General features: G+C 34.2%; 3 protein-coding genes across 6 annotated transcripts; 2 read left to right on the top strand and 1 right to left on the bottom strand.

The window, feature by feature from the left end:
- The first annotated feature begins 5,992 nt into the window (after positions 1–5,992).
- Positions 5,993–7,690, top strand: LOC115953963. Its single transcript, XM_031071801.1, has one exon. It carries the CDS (start codon positions 6,011–6,013, stop codon positions 6,845–6,847), a length of 837 nt encoding a protein of 278 aa, XP_030927661.1. The 5' UTR covers positions 5,993–6,010; the 3' UTR covers positions 6,848–7,690.
- On the top strand, positions 6,873–15,465 carry LOC115953962 (protein FAR1-RELATED SEQUENCE 5-like). 4 transcript variants are annotated; one of them, XM_031071799.1, is made up of 8 exons: positions 6,873–7,469; positions 11,395–13,559; positions 13,684–13,752; positions 13,889–13,981; positions 14,068–14,121; positions 14,245–14,319; positions 14,996–15,077; positions 15,178–15,465. In XM_031071799.1, exons 1-8 carry the CDS (start codon positions 6,881–6,883, stop codon positions 15,180–15,182), a joined length of 3,132 nt encoding a protein of 1,043 aa, XP_030927659.1. In that variant the 5' UTR covers positions 6,873–6,880; the 3' UTR covers positions 15,183–15,465. The 4 variants fall into 4 exon arrangements, 3 of the variants coding, with proteins under 3 accessions (XP_030927659.1, XP_030927658.1, XP_030927660.1); XM_031071798.1 differs by having other exon boundaries at positions 14,996–15,099; XR_004083803.1 differs by lacking the exon at positions 15,178–15,465 and having other exon boundaries at positions 14,245–14,818; positions 14,996–15,079.
- Positions 15,466–16,136: 671 nt separating this feature from the next.
- On the bottom strand, positions 16,137–17,992 carry LOC115951570 (DEAD-box ATP-dependent RNA helicase 15-like). The gene is made up of 5 exons (XM_031068748.1): positions 17,858–17,992; positions 17,391–17,556; positions 17,104–17,222; positions 16,584–16,640; positions 16,137–16,452 (listed from the first exon to the last, which is right to left on the bottom strand). The coding sequence occupies exons 1-5, from the start codon at positions 17,990–17,992 to the stop codon at positions 16,276–16,278; spliced, it is 654 nt and encodes a 217-aa protein (XP_030924608.1). The 3' UTR covers positions 16,137–16,275.
- Positions 17,993–20,706: the final 2,714 nt, after the last annotated feature.

The raw sequence follows: 20,706 nt of genomic DNA, 5'->3' as shown, positions 1-20,706 counted from the left end.
TTAACAAATTATTACTAATTCTCATATAAGAACGTTACCATCATTACTTTTGTTTTTTTATCTATTAATAATAACATTTATATAGATTTTGAGCGTAATCTTGCCAATTTGTGTACACGAGCTTTTCTCTATTTTTGTTTTTTGTTTTTTTTTTTTTTAAATTTTGTTTTCACTTTTGGTGGATTTTTTTTTACTTCTCCAATTTCGGCAATTCAATTGACAAAAGAAAAATGTTAGACATACAAATTATTTACAAACGGCTAATGTGGTGAGTGATTATTGGCAAATAAAAAAGTGATGTTATTAGTGGATCCAGATGAGAACTAGTAAAAAGTTGGCCATAACAATTGTTTGTAAAAATATTATAAAATAGTTTGCAGCTATAGCATTACTCTTGCCACAATTCAGTTTTCTATCTTTTTTTTATTTTTTATTTTACTCCAATTTTGGCAATTAAATTGCCACAATTCATTTTTTTTTTCTCAATCAGGTCAGTCTCCAATTTCAAGCAGGCCAGATAGGTTTTTTTGGGCATATATTTCGACAATTCCATTACCGAATACGCTTCTTTCCTCATTTTCCCAAATAAATTTGAACAGTGCCCATATCACAAATAAATTTCATTTCTACAATATTTAGCCAAAAACTCTAATGAGATATTCATTTACCCAAAAAAAAAAAAAAAAAAAAAACAGAATAGGTATCCAGATTTTTCATTCAAAGAAAAAGCTGATTGTGTGGGCTAGAGGTGTCATTTGCATTGGAAGGTGGAGTTACATCTAAGAGTATCCCCATCAGTATGTGTAAAAATGTGCAAAATATAAAAAGTGCTCTATTTTGCACATTTTAACCCAAAAAATACCCACATCAGTCTTTGTAAACATGTCTAAATATACACAACGGTCTTGCAAATGAATAGTAACCGTGCATATATGCATGGTTATTGTAGCATGTGCATATAATATCTTAATAATTTTTTCTTTTTCCTCTCTGTACCTGATTCTCACCTCCCTCTCTTTTCTCATTTCATCAGAGTCTCTCTTAGCACACAGCTCTCTCTTTCTCTCATTTCATTAATCTTTCTTCCTCTAGCTTTCGCCGATTGCCATTGCCGTCGATGAGAACGAGGTCGAGCAAGTCGAGTTGCCGGACGAGTCCGTTGCCTACAACATGAACGGAGTTCTCCGACGGAGAAACCTAAGGCTTTATTCTAAGTGCTGACGAGCAGATCACCACACGTAGGCTTTGTTTTGGGTCGGTGGTATCGGTGATTGTAGAGCTGGTTTTTTGGTTCTTCTTTGGGGTTTTTTAGTTTTTTTTTTTACTGGGTTTGTTTCTCTCCTTTTTTTTTTTCTTTTTTTTTTCACTGGTTTTCTTTGGGATTCTGGTGTGATCGACATGTGTGGATTCCAGTGTCTGTGAGGGAGATGGGGCTGTGTGGGTTGTGCTGGGTCTGTGAGGGAGATGATAGTGTTAAAGAAATAAATATTTTATTTGAATAAATGTGTATAATAAATAAACTGATGTAGGTGTTTTGTAAAAATAGAAGCGTAAAACAGAAAAAGTAGGTTTTAGATGTGCAAAATGGAAAATTTTTTGCACATACTGATGGGATGCTCTAACAAACAAAGGTTGGTTTTTATTTTTCAAGTAATGTTGTTTAGTACTCTTTTTTGTAAATAAATTGAAAATAATGAGGTCTATTGATAAGACCAAACTCTTTTTTAGATCTCTTTTTCTCCCACGGGCCCACCACTTTATCTTTCTCTCTTCTTCTTCTTTTCTTTCTCTTCTTAAATTAAATAGTATTATTTTCATCACTTAAAAAAATATACATACCAAATACATAATTATGGTTTTTTTTAATATTTTAAAATATGTCATTTGAAACTTGATATCAACCACATTTTTTACATTATAAATATTATAAATATGTATTTTCATCATACTTTTTAAACTATAATTTTCACAACATAAAATAATTTTTTTTGAAGGATTTTTTTTTAATAAAGTAAGTATTTTCAAGTCTTTTGACTGGCAGCTGCTTTTTCCTTGTTTTGTAGCTTTTATGAACAAGAGCATTCTCATTGGCTTTCTGACAAACAAATGCATTGTACTACCCAAATTTACTTTTATGTATTTTATATTTTCACAATTTACTCTACATTTCATTCTTTTTATTTTTTTTATTTTTTTTCAATTCATCATATTAAAATAATATAAATAACTATTTTTTAGACCTTAAACAAAATAAGCCTCCATTGGCCCCTTAAACAAAAACAGTCCTTCTGTTTTAGGCAGTATAAAGAAGCTTATAATCTTTTATCCCCAGTTCCTACTTCTTTGCATGCAATTTGACCCCTCAAATAAAAATTTCAGGCTCTGCTTGATTTCTCCACATTTTTATGTGGAAATAGTCTATGTATCTCGTTTTATTGTCTAACACTCGTTGCAATGCTTATCCATTATGTATTTGAATTTTGAAGTGATAAAATAAAGTTGATTAAATTCATAGAAAAAAATAGAGTTGATTAAGGACCCTCATAAATCCCGCATGCAATCCACCAAGAAAATTCCACATATATAAATCCAAAGGTTATGCTTCCCAATATTATACAACTATTAAACATCCAATATGACATGATCGTCAGATACCAATCATCATCAAATTATGTCAAATGTTCACTTCACACATTATGTATATTAACGGTATTTTAATTTTACCTTTGCATGAATTTATTGTGATAATAAGTTTTTTTTTTGGTGACAAATCATGTTATTATTACTTTTATTATGTATATTTGCAGATGTAAATAATAAAAATCTTGGTATTCTTAATGTTTTATATCTAAGCTTATTTGCCAAGAATTTTATAACTTAATTACTTAGCAACTCTGGTATTTCTTGCGAGACATCTAATGTTCAAATCTTCTCGCTCTATTGTAACTATGGAATTATAATTTTTTTTATATAAAAATATCTAAGTTCATTAAGATATTGGAGGTAACCAAAATTAAACATAATTTTTAAAATTGCAAGAACCAAATAATAGGAGACGTTATACTACTGAAGGGAATCAAAAGAGTTGCATGAGTTGGATTATATTCATTGTTGCAATTCAAAAGAGTGCTCAATTCAACTGGACGCCAACAGATACAGGATGTGCCATCTAGAGGTAATAAAAGAAAAACTCTTCTCTACCACTATGTTAAAAAATGAGGGCAAAGCTTATAATGAAGTTTGGGTGATGAACGACTACGGTATAGATAGTTCTTGGACAAGATTCTACAAAATTGAGCACACATTAGAGCCAACATTTTTTGAATACCTGAAGCCTGTTTATTTGTATAGTAATGGAAAGGAAATGTTGTTAGATTTGCATAATTACCCTAGCATGCTAATTTTGTGGGATATAGAGAAGGAAACAGAAAAAACTGTTACAAACACTACTTTTCTGAAAAAACTATATGCCACATAAATATGCTTCGATAGCCTTCTTTTACTGGACGATGTTGATCTACTACAGGTTTAAAAGATTCAAGATTTACTTTTTTTTTTTTTTTTCATTTTTCTATGCTTCATTAATTGGTTATATTATTTGATTGAGCTATATGGTTTAGATTCTATTTTTCCTGTTACGAATGAAATTTTATATGGTAATATTGGAAATGTTGTACTCAAGTCACGATGGTTATTGAATTTCAAAAATTAACCTGCATTTTCTTTTGATGCCAATTTGAGTATGATCAGGTCAACTGAACCTTTTCGTTTTTTATAAATTTATTGAATGATAAAAATTAAAAAAAAAAAAATTCTGAGTCGTATTTGAAGGGAAATCAAAGAAGCCAAATTAAAAACAAAATTGTTACTGTTGATGAATGGTGATTACATAATTGATCAAGTGCCAATTCCTTGGCAAATTTCTTCCTCCCCCATTAGCTTTCATTCACACACAGCAGACCTGGCTCCATGCAAGATTGGTGTGAGTTTCAATTCCATTAATGAGGCCAGTTGGTGCTCCTTGCGTTAATTATTCCACAATGATATCGTTGATAGTGATTAGTTTTATGAGAAGTGTTCCATCACTTATGTTTATTATCCAACCTCTTTTGGAAAGGTCTATAGTTATAACTGTTTTTCTATATCTATTATCGGTCAAATTATACCTAGCTCCCAAAGAATTAAGTTTTTTTTTTTTAATAGGATAGATACCATCAAATTTTAACCTATGATGTTCACTTTATAATGATTATTCTTTTTTATCAAGTTAAGACACCAATTGACTTTTTATATAAACGGAGTTTGAAACACAAATTTTTTATTTAACAAAAAAAAAAAATGACCTAAAAATCAAGAGTTGGCCCAAAAGATCGATTCCAAAAAATAAAATGGTTTGCTAGACCAAATTTAAAGTCCCTTCAAAAAAAAAAAAAACAATTTATCTATATATATCAAATCCCCAAAGCTTGCTTGGGTTAAAAAAAAAGTCACTAAAAGCTTAAAACAAAGAAGATCAAAAGAATAACCACCTCCATTTTGTAAGAGTGTTGTGGCTGATGATTGCTGCCATCTCATCCAAATTTGACCACTGGCCATTGACCTCAGTGCTATCAAAAAGAGCAAAGGCGGAGCCAGCAGGGACGACTTGACAAGGGGGCACCCCACCCCCTCCCCCCTTAAAAAAAATCTTTAAAAAAAAAATAGTAATATGAATGTATTTTCTTATCTTAATGTAGTTATTAAAGGAAAAAAAAAAATTTATGTGCAACCTTAGAATTATCAACTGGTATATATTATTACAACATCAAAAAAGAGAAAAACTTCTACAATGATATTTACTTAACATTTTTTTTCTAATAAACCCACCATTTAATAGTTGGAAATGAAAGCTAAGTTGCGATAAATAAAAATTGATGATTTTAAATTAAAGTAAAAATAAAACGTCATATAGTCTCTTTAAAAAAGAAATTAAGGTGACCATTGTGCACCCTTTGTGCGGTAGGCACTCTATAAGTATAAATACTTATGAGGTATGAGAGTGGAGGGAGAAGAGTCGGGGTTCAAATCTTAAGGAGGAAGTTTCACACACACATATACTTAGATTAGGCTAGATTAGAAATTCTATTTTGTAAAAAAAAAAAAAAAACAAGTGTACATAGAACATTTTAAAAACTCCAAATATATTATCATACTTTTTAAGTTAATTTAATTTTTTTTTTTTTTTTTTGCTTTGCTTTAATTAAGAAATGAAATGACTTGTTTGAATATTTTATATTTAGGTTAATCTATTAACTTCATAAGCCACATATTGATTATTTTTATTTATATATTTTACTGTTTCAAATATATATTTATTTTCATCTTAGAGAATGAAGTACCATTAGTATAATAACAATGCTTATACTAAGTATCAACTCCTTTCTATAATAAAAATAAAAAACCAACTCTAACACCAAGTACAAATATATATATATATATATATATATATAAAATTTATATTCACATTATTTTTTTCTATGTCAATCAAATATTTCGTGTAATAAAAATGAAAATAAAAATGACACAATCTTAAATTAGTGAAATAGAAATGACTCTTTCTTCTCAGAAAAAGAAAAAAGAAAAGAAAGAAAGGGTTTTGTACAATGTTAAGGGTACAACTGTATATGTTCATGGATGATTTTCACGGTTCTTATTTCTTTGTCTGTTTCTGAGTGTCGTTTCTATCCTCGGGTACAATTGACATAACATACTTTTTTGGCCTTGTTTTTTGTTTCTTTAATGTCTTTTCTTTCTTTGGTTCAATTATCAAATTAGTATTACAGATGAAAACCCTACTTACTTTCCCAAAATGATCTCATTCTGACCACTCTTCTATCTGTTGGCTAAGCTTCCACACACAGCAGACCTGAGTTTGTTGGAGCTAAGGGTTTGTCAGCAAACCATGTTAGGCTTGTTTTGATGCTTTCAATTCCATTTTCATCAGTCATAGAGCTACACATTCAATTCCATCATGAGGTCAGCCAGTTCTTTACTCGACGTCTTTAAAATCTGTGTCTGTTTTCAAGTGGCTATCTTCATCACACTCATTCGCGGTTATGTCATTTCTTCTTCAAGCTTTCGCTTAACTCTGTTTGTAACATTGTTGATCCTTACATTTCTGTCCCCTGCTCATGCTGAAAAAGACATGTCTTTGTTTGAGTTTTTCTTAACAATCTTAACTAGCACATCATCTTTTGTCATTAGTGAATCACCATTAATTGTGATTCTTATCCTCACTGATCCATCACTTATATCTACCATCCAACCTCGGTTGGAAAGATTTCTAGCTAATCGTTCTTCTATTTCTTCCACTTCTCTTGTAAAGCCCATCTTTGTGTTAGAATCCAATGAACCGCAGGCTCCCAGCTGGCCCGAAATTCCCACAGATATGATCTGTGAAATTGGAAATCGACTTCCTACTTTCATAGATTTTAAAGCGATTTCAGCGGTTTGTAGCCGTTGGCGTTCTGCTTGTTTGGAAACTACAAGGTGGTCCTTGTTTCCATGGCTGATGCTTTCCGATTCACTAGATACTGACCTGCCATGTTTCTTTAATCTCTGCGACAATAGACGTTACCACTTTTGCGGAAAACGTCTATTGTTTCGCGGAAAACGTTGTTGGGGATCTCAATATGGTTGGGTTGTAACATTGGGTCCTGATTATGTATCCCAGCTTGTGCACCTTATGAAAGGAAAACAAATCAATCTTCCACCACTAGACAAAATTCGAAGACTGGCTGGCACTGATCTGGAGTGGTTTCGCCTTGTACACAAATTTATTCTTTTCAAGGACCCTTCCAATGAGTAATCAAATTTCCTTGTCATTGCAATTTTCGGCTCCATGAATCGCTTGGCTTTTTCTAGAGTGGAAGAAGGAGCGGCTTTGAACAGAAGGGGACAAGGAGAGTGGGCTATTGTTAACAATTCAAACAATTTGAGATTCAAAGATGTTGCTTGTTTTAAAGATCATATATATGGACTTTGTGATAATGGCATGCTGGTGCGCTTTGACCTTGATGCTCCTTTGTCAGCTGAGGTACAAGTTATTGTTTCCCATCCAAGCAAAGAAGATGTAGGCACACCCCAAAAACTATATTTGATGGAGACATCGAAAAATCTTTACGGGGTTTTTCGTTATGAATTTTATATTCCTTCAAAGATGAGGCATGAGACTATATATTTTTTGGTCTATAAGTTTGACTTCGGTGCCAAGGTTTGGGAGGAGGTGAGAGGCTTGGAAGATCAAGTTTTTTTTGTTGGCCATGGCAATTCCTGTTGCATTCCTACAAGCACTATCAATAGCAGACGTAATTGCATATACTTCACAGACGACAATTGGGATTCGCAAAGGTACCCAGGAGTGGCATATGGAGGCCATGACGTGGGAGTGTTTGACATGGCAACTAGGGTTATTCAACCCCTTCCATTCGGTAATGACAATCCTCTCTTTTATTCTCGACCAGGTTGGGTTACACCTCGTTTATATACGTAGATTTCTTTGTTTCCTCTAAAACTGTATGCTTATTAATTGAAGAGGTAGAAGTGGTTTTGAATCTTCAGAACCTGGCTTCTTTGATGGCCAAATACAACTTGGTAATCTAGTTTGTAAGCAGGACACAATCTTAAATTAATTTTAAGAATATTTACAGTAGTGGTTTTGTGAATTTAAGTTAATATCATCTGTTGTCCTTAAAAAAAAAAAAAAGAGTTACTATCATCTATTTATCTTGTGTTTTGGATTTGAAATACAAAATCTGAAAATTCAGTTTAGATGATATCAGTATGAAGATTGTTCGGAGAGCCCTAAAACTGCGTAAATTGGTATAACATGCTAATTGCCAGCAAACTTTTGGATTGGTTTGCTATAATGCTTCAGAATGCAACTCTGGACTAAAGCATATGCGATTTCTTCTTCTTTCTAACAAAAACCAACCCCTAACATCATCTTTTAAATTGCCTTCTGTCTTGACATTGCCACTATGAATCCTTGTGTTTCTTTGCAGCTAAGGGTTTGCCAGCAAGCCATGTTGTTCAGCTTGTTTGATGCTTTCAATCTTCATCAGTCATAGACTCATAGTCTCATAGAGTAACACATTCAATTACATCATGATGAGGCTGGTCAGTTCTTTACTCGACGTCTTTAAAGTCTCTGTCTGTCTACAAGTGGCTATCTTCATCACTCTCATTCGCGGTTATGTAATTTCTTCTTCGAGTTTTCAACTCTGTTTGTAACATTGTTGATCCTCACATTTTTGTCCCCTGCTCATGCTGAAAAAGACATGTCTTTGTTTGAGTTTTTCTTAACGATCTTAACTCTTAACTAGCGCATCATCTTTTGTCATAAGTGAGTCACCATTAATTGTGATTCTTATTTTAACTGATCCATCACTTATATCTACCATCCAACCTTGGTTGCAAAGATTTCTAGCTAATCGTTCTTCTTCTTCTTCTTCTTCTCCTCTTGTGAACTCCAACATTGGGTTAGAATCCAATGAACAACAGGCTCCCATCTGGTCTGAACTCCCCACAGATATGATCCCTGAAATTGGAAATTGAATACCTAATTTCATAGATGTTAAAGCGATTCTAATGTTTTGCAACCCTTGCCGTTCTGCTTGTTTACTTGATTTTGTGAGTTTTGTTGTTTTAGTTACTAGGTTTAGATGATTCGAATTCTAGTAACATAATTGCCCCCAAAACTGAGTAACTGAGTTGACTCCTAGTCCTAGATATCTTTTATATAAATAAACAAACCAGAATATTATTTAACTGAATCAAAAGAACAAAAATCTTTCATCACAGCAAAGTAGAAAGTCAAGAGAGAAGACAGTGGAGGCAAATACAAGACGACAATAGCAGCAAGAAAGCCAAACACAGGGGAAGTAACCCTTTCATCACAGCAAGCATGTAATCTGACCTTTACACTTACACTTGTACATACACAGCAACTTTAATATACATGGTTACAAATCTCACACACACCATTACACATATATTCGGACCTATACATTTACATCAGTTTTTTTTTTTTTGGAAATATTTTGGATGAGATTTATTGCCAATAAATGATGGTACCATAAAGGCTAAGCCCAATGTAGAAAGGTCAATTTTCTTTATTTATGCTACCTTTCTTCGATATAGAAAGGTAAATAAATAATCTTTGCATATATAATTATATATTGAATGAAAGAGTCCAACTTTGTGCTTCTAAAAAAAAGAAAGAATTCGAGTTCAACTTTGTGGAAGATCCCTGTATTGTGTGTCGGTCACCATATTAGTTAGTAGCAGCCAAGCCAATCAAAACACTATCACTACAGCATGCAAAATATATAATATATGCTGTAGCCTGTGACAAACAACCACGTGCTTCGAGTTAGTTGAGCATTCACATTAGTCTTTCTTCAAAAGATACAGCCTTTAAATTGAGACATATAATAAAAGATAAAAAAGAAAAAGAAAAGTAGATTCTTAATATATATAAAATGCTGACATAAATGCTCATGTCAACCTATGTGTCGTTCTTTTAATCAAAAAGACCATTATAAGCCTTTTCTTTTTAAACAAAGCGACAGAAAAAAAGTCTGTACCAACTGTAATTCTTTCTCCTTCAAGCGCTTAATCTGTTTCTACAGAGACAAGCCAAGCAGCTATTTCTTTGGATTCACATCCAGTGCAATACCTAGGGTATTGCACGGTGTGCAATACCTAGGGTATTGCACGGTGTGCAATACCTCAAATCCCAGCCACCCATTTAATCCAATGTCTTCTTATTTTGACACCTCACCAAATAGAAAAAGACAATTTTACCCTTAAAATATTTCACAGCCCGCCCACTGTATTCAGCCCGCCCAATGTTCTGGTAAAAGTCTTGAGTAACCAAACAGAAAATCAAATTTTTTCCTCTCTCCCCTGCGCAGCTGCCGTCTCTGCCTCTCCTTCAACCCATTCTCTGCCTCTCCTTCAATCCATTGTCACAGCAGACCCAGCTCATACCCAAACACTGAAACTTAGCATTTGAAACCAAACCCCCTAACGCTCACACTCCCTCTATCTCGTGTGTGAAGCTGTCCCAAGTCCCAACTCTCATGGAGTGGAGGTCTCTCTGAAGCCAAATGCCTTTGTGATAGTCACCACGGGTCCATCCCCAACATAGAAGAAGATCAAGCAAGACAAGAACAGAACACAGAAAGACAGAAGTCAGAAGAACAACCTCAAACTCCTCTGCTTCTTTCCACCATGCACGCTTCAATCTCGATCTAGGACTCGCCCTTTCCACTCGGTGAGTTCAGCAACTCAAATACCGGGTTTTGTTTTCTTCTTCTTCTTTGAAAGGCATACTCTTTATTCTTTTCCTTAATGAGCTGACTTTCTAATCTTGCCCAAGATATGTATTTGTTATTTCTTATAGCCAAAAGAAAATCATCATTTTTATTTTTGGTTAAATCTCCCTATCCATTGGAATATTTAGGCAAAATATAATTTGAGTTGAAAAAAGTTACTTTTTGATACCAATGTTCACCCAAGTGGGCCTTTACTAAATTTTGCATTTTAATACTGGTATTAGATATTGGGATGGGCATTACAAGTTAATCTTGAATTAAGGTGTTGATATTGCAAAAATAATTGTGGGTTAGGGTGGAAATTGTACATGAGTCAATGACCATGTAGGTTAGTGTCAATACTCAATGGCTACATTGAACCCCTGATACCAGAATTGCTTTGCTTCCAACTAGCCCTGAAATGACCTCCTTTTAAGTCTTTTAAGATTTTTAGACGATTTTAGTAATTCTGTTTGTCCCACCAGTAGAGGTCTTATCAAAATAAATCAAAATCTTATCATTTATGACTTTATTCTCTCTCAAAGATCAATGAATACAAATCGTCCTCAATAACTTTACTGATGTCTTTTACATTCTAATTTGAAGTATCACTTGTGAATTGTTAATGTGTTTTTCATTGTTTCCTTGTCCTATATAAGTTTCTATCCTTTGGTTTTCTTCATGAATTCTATGCTTTTAGGTCCTCATTGTATTTAAACTATAGTGTTTTGATCTTTGCCTTTCAAGTTTGCAGTCAAAATATAGTGATAAAAATTTAATTGTCATAGGGATAGAAAATTTTGATAATTGAAAGTTTGTCATGATACACAGTTAACAGTTTCTTAAAAAAATTTAGCTTGAAACTATCCAATTAGGGTCATCATCTCTCATGATCATATATTGGTTTTTTGTAATTCTTATATATGATAAGCACAATATTTGTACAAAAATTTTCAGCTTTGATTTTTAATGAAAAACATTCATTCTTCTATTTTTATAATAGTTGATATTTTGTACATTTGTTTGTTAATTATAGGAGTATTGTTTAATTCATTGCATAGTGTCATGGATGCCAATGAAGATTTGAGTCCTAGAGTCATGGATGACAATGAAGATTTGAGTCCTAGAGCTGGTATGGAATTTGATACATTAGAAGATGCATGGGAATTTTGGCTAAAATATGGAAGGCGAATGGGCTTTGATGTTAGAAAGCATTACATAAATAAAAGTAAGAAGGATGGAAAGATAACATCAAGGGGATTTGTATGTGCAAAGCAGGGCATTCGAGGTTCAGAAAAAGAAGATATGATTCGCACTCGTAACCGAGACGATACAAGGACTAATTGTCCTGTAAAGCTGTATGTTTCATTAGTGCGAGAAACTGGAAAGTATAAAGTGACTGATTTTATTGAAGAACATAATCACACTCTTCATCTATCAGAAACAGTTTATATGATGAGATCTCAACGGAAAATCTCAGAAGTTCATGCAGGATTGATTGAGTTAGCATCCTCTTCTGGAATCAAGCCAAAAGCAGCACTTGAGTTAATGAGTAGAGAGGCTGGTGGGAGAGCTAATCTTGGATTTACTGAGATTGATCAGCAAAATTATCTTAGAACAAGACGGCAAAAAAATTTGATATACGGTCAAGCTGCATGCTTATTAGGATACTTTCAGAAACAATTGACTACAAATCCATCTTTCCAATATGCAGTACAATTAGATAATGTTGAGCAAATTACAAACATTTTTCGGGCTGATGCTAGAATGATTATTGATTATGCTAATTTTGGTGATGTGATGACATTTGACACTACATATGGTACTAATAAAGAGCTAAGACCCTTAGGGGTGTTTACCGGTTTCAATCATCATAGAGGGTTAACGGTTTTTGGGGCTGCTCTTTTATATGATGAAACGGCAGAATCATTTAAGTGGCTGTTTGAAACCTTCTTAGTTGCACATGGAGGTAAAAGGCCTAAAACAATTTTTACGGATCAAGATCCCGCAATGGCAAAAGCATTGAGTGAGGTAATGCCTAACACTTACCATGGGTTATGTACTTGGCACATAATGCAAAATGGGATAAAACATTTGGGGAATTTGATGAAGGATGGCTCTTCTTTTCTTCAAGTTTTTAAAACTTGTATGTTTGAGTTTAATGATGAAATTGAATTTGAAAAAACTTGGGAGGACATGATTGACACATATGCTATACATGATCGTAGTTGGTTGGATACTATCTACAAATTGAAAGGAAAATGGGCAAGGTGTTATATGAAGAATGAATTTACATTGGGAATACAAAGTACCCAACTTAGTGAAAGCTTGAATGGAGATTTGAAAGACTACTTGAGACCTGATTTGGATGTGGCAGAATTTTTTGAACACTTTGATCGGGTGATTGAGCAAAAACGAGAAAGAGAGTTACGAGCTGAATTTAATGCAAGGCAAAAATTTCCCCAGTTGAGCTTAAAAAATTCTCCATTGTTGAAGCAAGCAGTACAAGTGTACACACCTGTAATATTTCGAATGCTTCAAGATCAATATGACCTTGCATCAGCTACAAGGATAAAAAATCGCCAAGAGGACTTGTTAGTGCATACATACACTATTGAGTTTATGCATAAGCCTGGTGAGTTCATAGTCTCTTATGACACTGCAGATAAGACATTTTCATGTAGTTGTAGAAAGTTTGAAATTGTTGGAATTTTATGTTGTCATGTTTTGAAAGTTTTTGACTTTCTTGATATAAAGACAATTCCTAATATGTACATTTTGAAAAGATGGACAAGAGAGGCAAAAAGTGGATGTATCTTGGACAATAGGAGAACCTATGTGGAAGAAGATATCAACTTGAGTGTTACACAGCGATATAGAAGATTATGTCCTAAGTTGGTACGATTAGCTTCTCGAGCGGCAGACAATGAAGAGGCATTTGCTTTAATAGAGAAGATGATAGAAGAATATGAAAAGAAGGTTGAAGACATTGTAGCAAAAAATATGGGTGGTCATCAATTGCCCCATCAAATGTCATTATGTAGTGGTGCAGAAAATCTTGATCCTAACCAACATTTGAAAGATTTGGTTGAAAGAGCAAAAGGTCTTAAGAAAAAAGAAGGTCGCAAGGGTGGAAAACGAAAGAAAAGTTGGGTTGAGAAGCAAACCAAAAAAAGGGGTAGAGTTGAAGTAAATGATGAGGTTAGTCAATGGTTTTCCAAAGTAAATTTTATTTATTTTTTTTTATCCCTTACTAAGTTTCTAGTGTTTGTAAACTTTTATATTGTTATGGTTAATAATAATATATATAAATTTTCTCATATAGGTACCTAGTTTTGCTCCTAACATGCAAAACAATAATTATGACTCACATAGAGAACATTATTCGCATCAAGTAAGAGATTTTTTTTTTTTTTTTTATTTTTTTATTTGTAGTGAAATAACTTAATAATTTGTGAAGGTGGAGGTTGTACTACATTTGCCTTTTTATTTGTGAATTTATTAATAAAGTTTTCTTTTTTGTGATATAGCGGACTTATCCTGTCACTTTTTCCACGCCAATGATGACATCTGAATTGGGACCAATTCATAGTTACCAAACTAGTTTCACGTCATTCTTAAGGGTAAACATACTTGTTTACATGTTTTGCATTTATAAGTAATTAGATGATTTCTTAAACTCTCTCTTATAATTATTGTAATTACGTAGGCACCATTAACTCCATTGTTGTCTCAAGTATCAAATCCTGTGGATGTTAGTCAGGTAAAATGTAAATGTTTTCATACATGAAATTTTGAAAAAACTTACATGTTTACTTGTTTTGCAATTATTAGTAATTAAATGATTTCGTAAATTATTTCTCTTATAATCATTGTGTTTACATAGGCACCATTAACTCCATCATTGTCTCAATTAACTCCATCATTGTCTCAAGTATCAAATGATGCAGCTGTTTGTCAGGTAAAATGTAAACGTTGTTTTAAATGACTATCTTCTTTACTTTTTTTTTTCATGAACTTGTTAGATTTGAAGTTTGTTTTTCTAATTGGTTTGTATTATGAAGTTTCTGTTGAAGTGGTTTCTGTTGAAGTGGCTTTATGTGTTTAAGTGGGTCTTGGCTGCCAGTCAGGTAGTTGATGGGTTGGGATATTGTTATTGCTTGGCTGTGTGTTGTCTTGATGACTAGTGATTTGGGTTGGCTCTTTGATGGTTGATAGCGATGGATGATTTGGGTGTGGCTGGTTATTGATTGTCTCTCGGCTATGCATACCTGGCAATGGGTGATTTGGGTTTTGGCTTGGCCTGTGGTGAGTGACTTGCCTTTTGTGTGAGTGGCTTGGCCTGTGGTGAGTAACTCCATCATTCCTGACTGACCTTTTGTGTGAGTGGCTTGGCCTATGATGAGTAACTCCATCATTCCTGATTGACCTTTTATGTGAGTTCCACCTATAACAATTTGGTGAGTGACTTATATTTTTGGTTAAGGCAAGTTTGGTTTTGGTCTCTCAAATTTAAAATATTTAGTTTTAATTCTTATTCACCAAATGAATATTGGTCAAGTAAAAAATAAATCCATGTGTTTATATCCTCTTTACTTACCAAATGAAAAAACTTATTTGTTTATATATATACACAGGAAAATGAAGTTAGGTTCAATTATGGACTAACTCCATGTGTTGAAAATACAAATGCTTGCTTGGAAACACAACACTTTTTTGGTATGTAAAAAACTAATAAATGGTAAGTTCAATTATAGTGAAATTTTCTTATGTTTGTTCAAGTTTAAAATGTAACTTGATTTTTTTGACATATTTTCAGGTTAATATTGATTTTGCAGTATGATGGATAACATTTTTTGGACAGTTTGTTTGATAGTATATTGCACAGTGGACATGGTAGCATATTGCACAATGGACAGCATTTTTGGACAGCTTTGCCTTGGACAGTTTCTTGGACAGCAAATCTAACTTATTTAGACAACTGATTGCACATGTAGCAAATTTTTTGGATAATTTTTGTAACTAAAAAAGTTAGTCAAACATGTTAAATATGTTAGATTGTACAAGTGCATGTTTGAGTAACTTCTAGTTAAATATTAATTATATATGCAAGTGATTAATATTTTTAAATGCAATGTCTCTTCATACCCTAACTTTGGTTTCCTAAATTTGTTAGTACATGCTAGAATGAATGAGAGATTTCCAATTTCATATTAGATTTGGTGCTATTGAGTGTCTCATTCTGTCGTGTGTAAAAGAAAAAAAAAAATGAAAGAGATAAAGACAGGAAAAGCACAGGATGAGAATGAGGAATTGTGGAGCTTGGCGCACGTTCAGGTGGTCTAAATACTTCTTGGAATTGTGGAATTTTGGTGAATGGTTTACCATCCCAACTCCTTGTTAGCTAAATACTTCCCTGAAAATCCTCTCCAGGACTGCAAACCCAACCCTCACCAATCTTAGACTTGGAAGAATATCATTTACAACAATCCATTAACACATCAAGGTTGGTGGATGATAGGAACAAGTTTGAGCATAACTTTACCACCCAGCTTGGTTCCCTAGCACTTCTAAATATCAGGGAGTTGTTGGCTCAAATTTGAAAACTGTGGCTGACTTTGTTGAGTCATTCGCTAATAACTGGAATCCCAGCATTATTATAAATCTATACCACCCCTCCTTGTTTTTTTAAGGAGGACAAGATGTTTTGGAGACATTCAAGTACTGGTATGTACCAAATTAAGGTCTGTAAGGAACAAATAGTGGAACAAATAGAAAGTAAAATACATATTTATATCACCTTTGTGTGGAAAATATTACACGATTTTGTCTGTTAATCTTAACTTGACAAAGCAAAAAACTCAGCCATCTAAGTGTTTTCCCCATACAATAAAAATATGAAAAATAAAAGTAAAAATCATGAACAAAGTAACTTGTTCAACTCAGCAGCTCTGGTCCCACTCGTAAGTAACTTGTTCAGCTCAGCAGCTCTGGTCACACTCTTGACAAAAATGACAACCTGATTGAAGTCCAATGCGTCAAGAAGGTCATTCAATTTGCGGTTTTTCTCTGCCTCGTTCAATAAAATGTAGTGCTGCACAGAGAGACAATGAAAATGTGCATTAGTTGAATGAGCAAGAGACAGTCAACTGATGAAACAAAAATATTGCAAAAATTAAAAAAAAAAAAAAAAAAAAAAAAAAAAAAAAAAGCATCGAAGATACCCTGTACAAGACCGTGAAGAGTCAACTTGGTCTCATCATCAACATAAATTTCCATTGGCTGAAAAAAACGAGTGTCAATATAAAGTGCATCAAAATACCATCTTCTACAGCAACCAAAACTCAACAACAATAGATAAACAAATAACTGGCAATCCAAAAAGTCAATCCTTCTGAACTACGATGTATTGATTGAACGTACTCATCTCTCAAATGGTAGAAACATCCAGCTCCTACCCAAGAAATAAGAAGTGGAACCAATATCCTCACCAAGGCCCCACAAACACAATCACCCAACCATATATAACCAAAAGGATCAAGAGAAATGGTTACGCCCAAAGAAAATTCAGACTAGAAGTAGGAAAAACTAAAAATATTGCTAGTACTACAACTACAAATTCATTCCCTTGCATGACAAATTGAAACCTAAGCCACAAAACCGCACAATTGACACAACCAACAAGGCAATGACATGACATTTATAAATACAAAGAATATCATAACTTTATGATGCCTTATCACACCTCTTGCATAAATTTTTTGCAAACAGGGCGGATCTCTTTACTGAGAGTTGCTGAAAACATCATAACTTGCTTGTCATGAGGAGTCATCTTGAAGATCTCCTGCACATCTCTCCTCATGTCTGTAAAACATACAAGAACATGGACAACAGAAGGCTTAAAATAAGAAAATTATTATCGCAAACAATGCAATACACTGTAAAGAGAACAAGAGAATTGCAAAGTATCACATGTCAGAACTAATTCACATAAACAAGGGGATAAAAGGCAGAAGAATAAGAAGACCATACCCAGTGATTCTAGCATCTTATCACACTCATCAAGAATAAAATGCCTCACATTCTTCAATCCAAGATCTTTATCCCTTGCTAGAGCCAATATTTTTCCAGGTGTTCCAACAACAACAACAACAACCACAATAACAATAATAGCAGAATTAAGACTTGATTTCAATTCCTAAGCTAAAACCCCAAAAAAGAGAGAACAGAACTAAATTCAGCCCCAATGAGAAAAAGATGTACAGTTCTAATATACTGTTTTTGTATCACGTTGATAGATTTTAATGCCAGAGAAAGCATTTTTAATTCCACAATCACTATTTTTGTATCAAGCATTTTTAAACAATTGACAAAAATTGCAAGCAATATAAGACTTGATTTCAATTCCTAAGCTAAAAACCAAAAAACAGAAAACAGAATTAAAAAATAGAGATAAAAGAAAACAGAGTTTATTAAAAATAATAGAGATAAAAGAAAACCCTACCGAGTGGTGGTCTCTCTCTGAAACAAGCCCGCCCAAATCGGCAAGGATAATTTTCATCACAACCACCACCTCCGATGGTGGCTTCTTGTCTCCTTCGACCAAACTCTCTTTCTTTCACTCTCAATCTCATATCCCTACATAGATCTAACATGAAAAAGCATCAAACCCTAACCCGATTCTCCCCAAACCCCAACCCTTACTTTCTCTGATCTGGGTCTAAAAAGGGTGTGCGTGTTTGGGGGTCGGGATCTCTGATGGTGAGCCGCCATTTTTTCTTTGTTTTTGCTTATGGGTCTGATGTGGGTATGCGGGAAGCGGTGAAGACGGGGTTGACGGAGAGGCAGAGAGCAAGCGTGAATGTTGAGAGAGTGGTGGAGGCGCAGTCGGGGTTGAGAGAGTGGAGAGTGACGGATAGAGCTCGGAGGTATTGAGAGAGAGGAGAAAGAGTCTTAAGTGAAATTCAAAAATGGGAGAGAGAGTCAGTGAAATTCAAAAATAAGCTGAAATGAAAGTTTGGGTGAGTACACGGATTGCCAGCGTGTCCTGGTGAGGTGTCAAAATAAGAAGACATTGGATTAAATGGGTGGCTGGGATTTGAGGTATTGCACACCGTGCAATACCCTAGGTATTGCACTGGATGTGAATCCTTCTTTTTTCCCTTTCTTTCTATTTCTGATCCAACTGTGTCAGAACTCAGAATCGTTTTAAGGTTTCCACTTATAAATCTGTTACAGCTCGCCTAGCTCCATGACGAGGTCAGTCAGTGCTTTACCTTACGTCTTTAAAGTTTGTGCCTATTTTCAAATTTCTTTTTTCATCACTCTCGTTCGTGGTTATGTCATTTCTACTTCAGTTTTTCGATTAACTCTGTTTGTAACGGTGTTGGTCCTTACATTTCTGTCCCCAGCTCATGCTAAAAAAGTCCTGTCTTTGTTTGAGTTTTTCTTAACGATTTTAACTAGCACATCATCTTTTGTCATTAGTGAATCGCCAGTGACTGCGATTCTTATCCTGACTGATCCATCACTTATATCTAATATCAAACCTCGGTTGGAAAGATTTCTAGTTAATCGTTCTTCTTCTTCCACTTCTCTTGTGACCTCCAACAGTATTGGGTTAGAATCCAATGGACCTCAGGCTCCCATCTGGCCTGAACTCCCCGCAGATATATATGATCGGTGAAATTGGAAATCGAACACCAAATTTCAAAGATATTAAAGCGATTTTAACGTTTTGCAACCCCTGTAGTTCTGCTTGTTTGGAAACTACAAGCTGGTCTTTGTTTCCATGGCTAATGCTTTCCGATAAACTTGATTCTGATCTGCAATCTTTCATTAATCTCTGCAACGACAAATGTTACTTGTTAAAACTACCTACAATTCACGAAAAACGTTGTTGGGGATCTCCACACGGTTGGGTTGTAACCTTAGGTGCTGATTATGTATCCCACCTTGTGCACCTTATGAAAGGAAAACTAATTGATCTTCCACCACTAGACACAATTCGAGGACTGGCTGCCCATCAGTCCATCAACCTCTGAAATTTCTTTCTTCTCGGTTCTCACTATGTCTGTCTGTTTTCTCTGTCTTTCCTTACCTGTGCATATCACTTGCCTCTCCATCAATATCTTCTTCATTCTCAGCCTAAAAGAACCAAGAAAAATTCCCAGAGCAAACCTAGAAGCCCTAGAAAAGTAAAATATACGACCAACCAATGAAACCGAAATCAAAGGCAAGCAAGATAGTCAGATAGAGCAAGGAACCAGCAGTGAGAGTGGAGAACCAAAGACAAAGCAGAAAGCAAGAAATAACACAGTAGCAGGGTCAAAATACAATACGACAATTAATTTGTTGACAATAATAAGAAAATAATGGTACCATAAATAAAGCCCAATAAAGAAGGCTAATCTTCCTTTATTAATTTTATTCTATACCTTTCTTAAAAAAGAAATAATCTTTGCATATACCATAGCATAAAAGGGTCCAACTTTGTGGAAGATGTCACGCCCCAAACCCAAAAGGGTCCAAAGCATGAGAGAGACGTCTCAAGTACCTGTAAATTTTTTTTCTCCTTTTTGACAATTCAATCCACCAAATTTTTATCAAGTGTCAACAACAAGAATTATCATAATAATCCCATAGAATATACTTTCTGAGTAAGTAAGAGCTCTAAGCATTAATTACAAGGACCATAGGCCACAAAAGAATAGAGGTCTTAATAAAACTATTACATAACAACAGCTTGTCCCATCAGTGGAAATATAGTCATAACCACTATAATATACAAAAGAATGAGTTAAGCCTGGTCTAAGATGTACACCATCTAATATATCCATTACAAAAATTCAGCCTCCATCAGTAGTTAGTCTAACTACTATTAGCCACCAAAAAGCTGTCTCAAAAGATTGTTGCCTACTCTGAAAAGTTTATAAAAAAATAATGGAATGAGACAAAGCCCAGTAAGTAGCACAATAATGGGGGTGGGGGAAATGTAAGTTTCATCTTCAATAATAATAATATGACAAGAATGATTACATAATAAAGCACAAAGTTTCTCAAAGTAAATACCTTGAAACTATATATCATAATCTGTGAGTATCAACAATATAATTTCTAAAACCATAATATCTAACATAAGATAAATTATCACAAATCTACCACACTAGCACATAGACCGGTCAGGGGATCCACCCATTCACAACTGGCATGATATTATCCTCTCTGGTATGCAGACTCTTGGCCCCATGGACAGCAGCCTCACCCATACCCTCAAGGTTTTTCTCTCCCCCCATGGGCAACAAAGAGAGCGCGTCAAATAGGACCTCTCTTGCATGTGGTCTCTTGG

Source organism: Quercus lobata, chromosome 7, assembly GCF_001633185.2.
Source record: "Quercus lobata isolate SW786 chromosome 7, ValleyOak3.0 Primary Assembly, whole genome shotgun sequence".
NCBI classification, from domain to species: domain Eukaryota; kingdom Viridiplantae; phylum Streptophyta; class Magnoliopsida; order Fagales; family Fagaceae; genus Quercus; species Quercus lobata.
Note: the sequence above shows the minus strand (reverse complement) of the source record. Positions and strands in the feature narration are given on the sequence as shown.

Excerpts from the sequence above, each read along its gene's own strand:
- LOC115953963 (XM_031071801.1), top strand. The coding sequence starts at position 6,011 with ATGAGGTCAGCCAGTTCTTTACTCGACGTCTTTAAAATCTGTGTCTGT.
- LOC115953962 (XM_031071798.1), top strand. The coding sequence starts at position 6,881 with ATGAATCGCTTGGCTTTTTCTAGAGTGGAAGAAGGAGCGGCTTTGAAC. Across the intron at positions 13,982-14,067 it reads GTTTCACGTCATTCTTAAGG|GCACCATTAACTCCATTGTT; the intron begins GTAAACATACTT and ends GTAATTACGTAG. Across the intron at positions 14,122-14,244 it reads ATCCTGTGGATGTTAGTCAG|GCACCATTAACTCCATCATT; the intron begins GTAAAATGTAAA and ends GTGTTTACATAG.
- LOC115951570 (XM_031068748.1), bottom strand. The coding sequence starts at position 17,992 with ATGAGATTGAGAGTGAAAGAAAGAGAGTTTGGTCGAAGGAGACAAGAA. Across the intron at positions 17,557-17,857 it reads AGAGACCACCACTCGGTAGG|GAATTGAAATCAAGTCTTAA; the intron begins GTTTTCTTTTAT and ends GTTTTAGCTTAG. Across the intron at positions 16,641-17,103 it reads GCAAAAAATTTATGCAAGAG|CCAATGGAAATTTATGTTGA; the intron begins GTGTGATAAGGC and ends CGTTTTTTTCAG.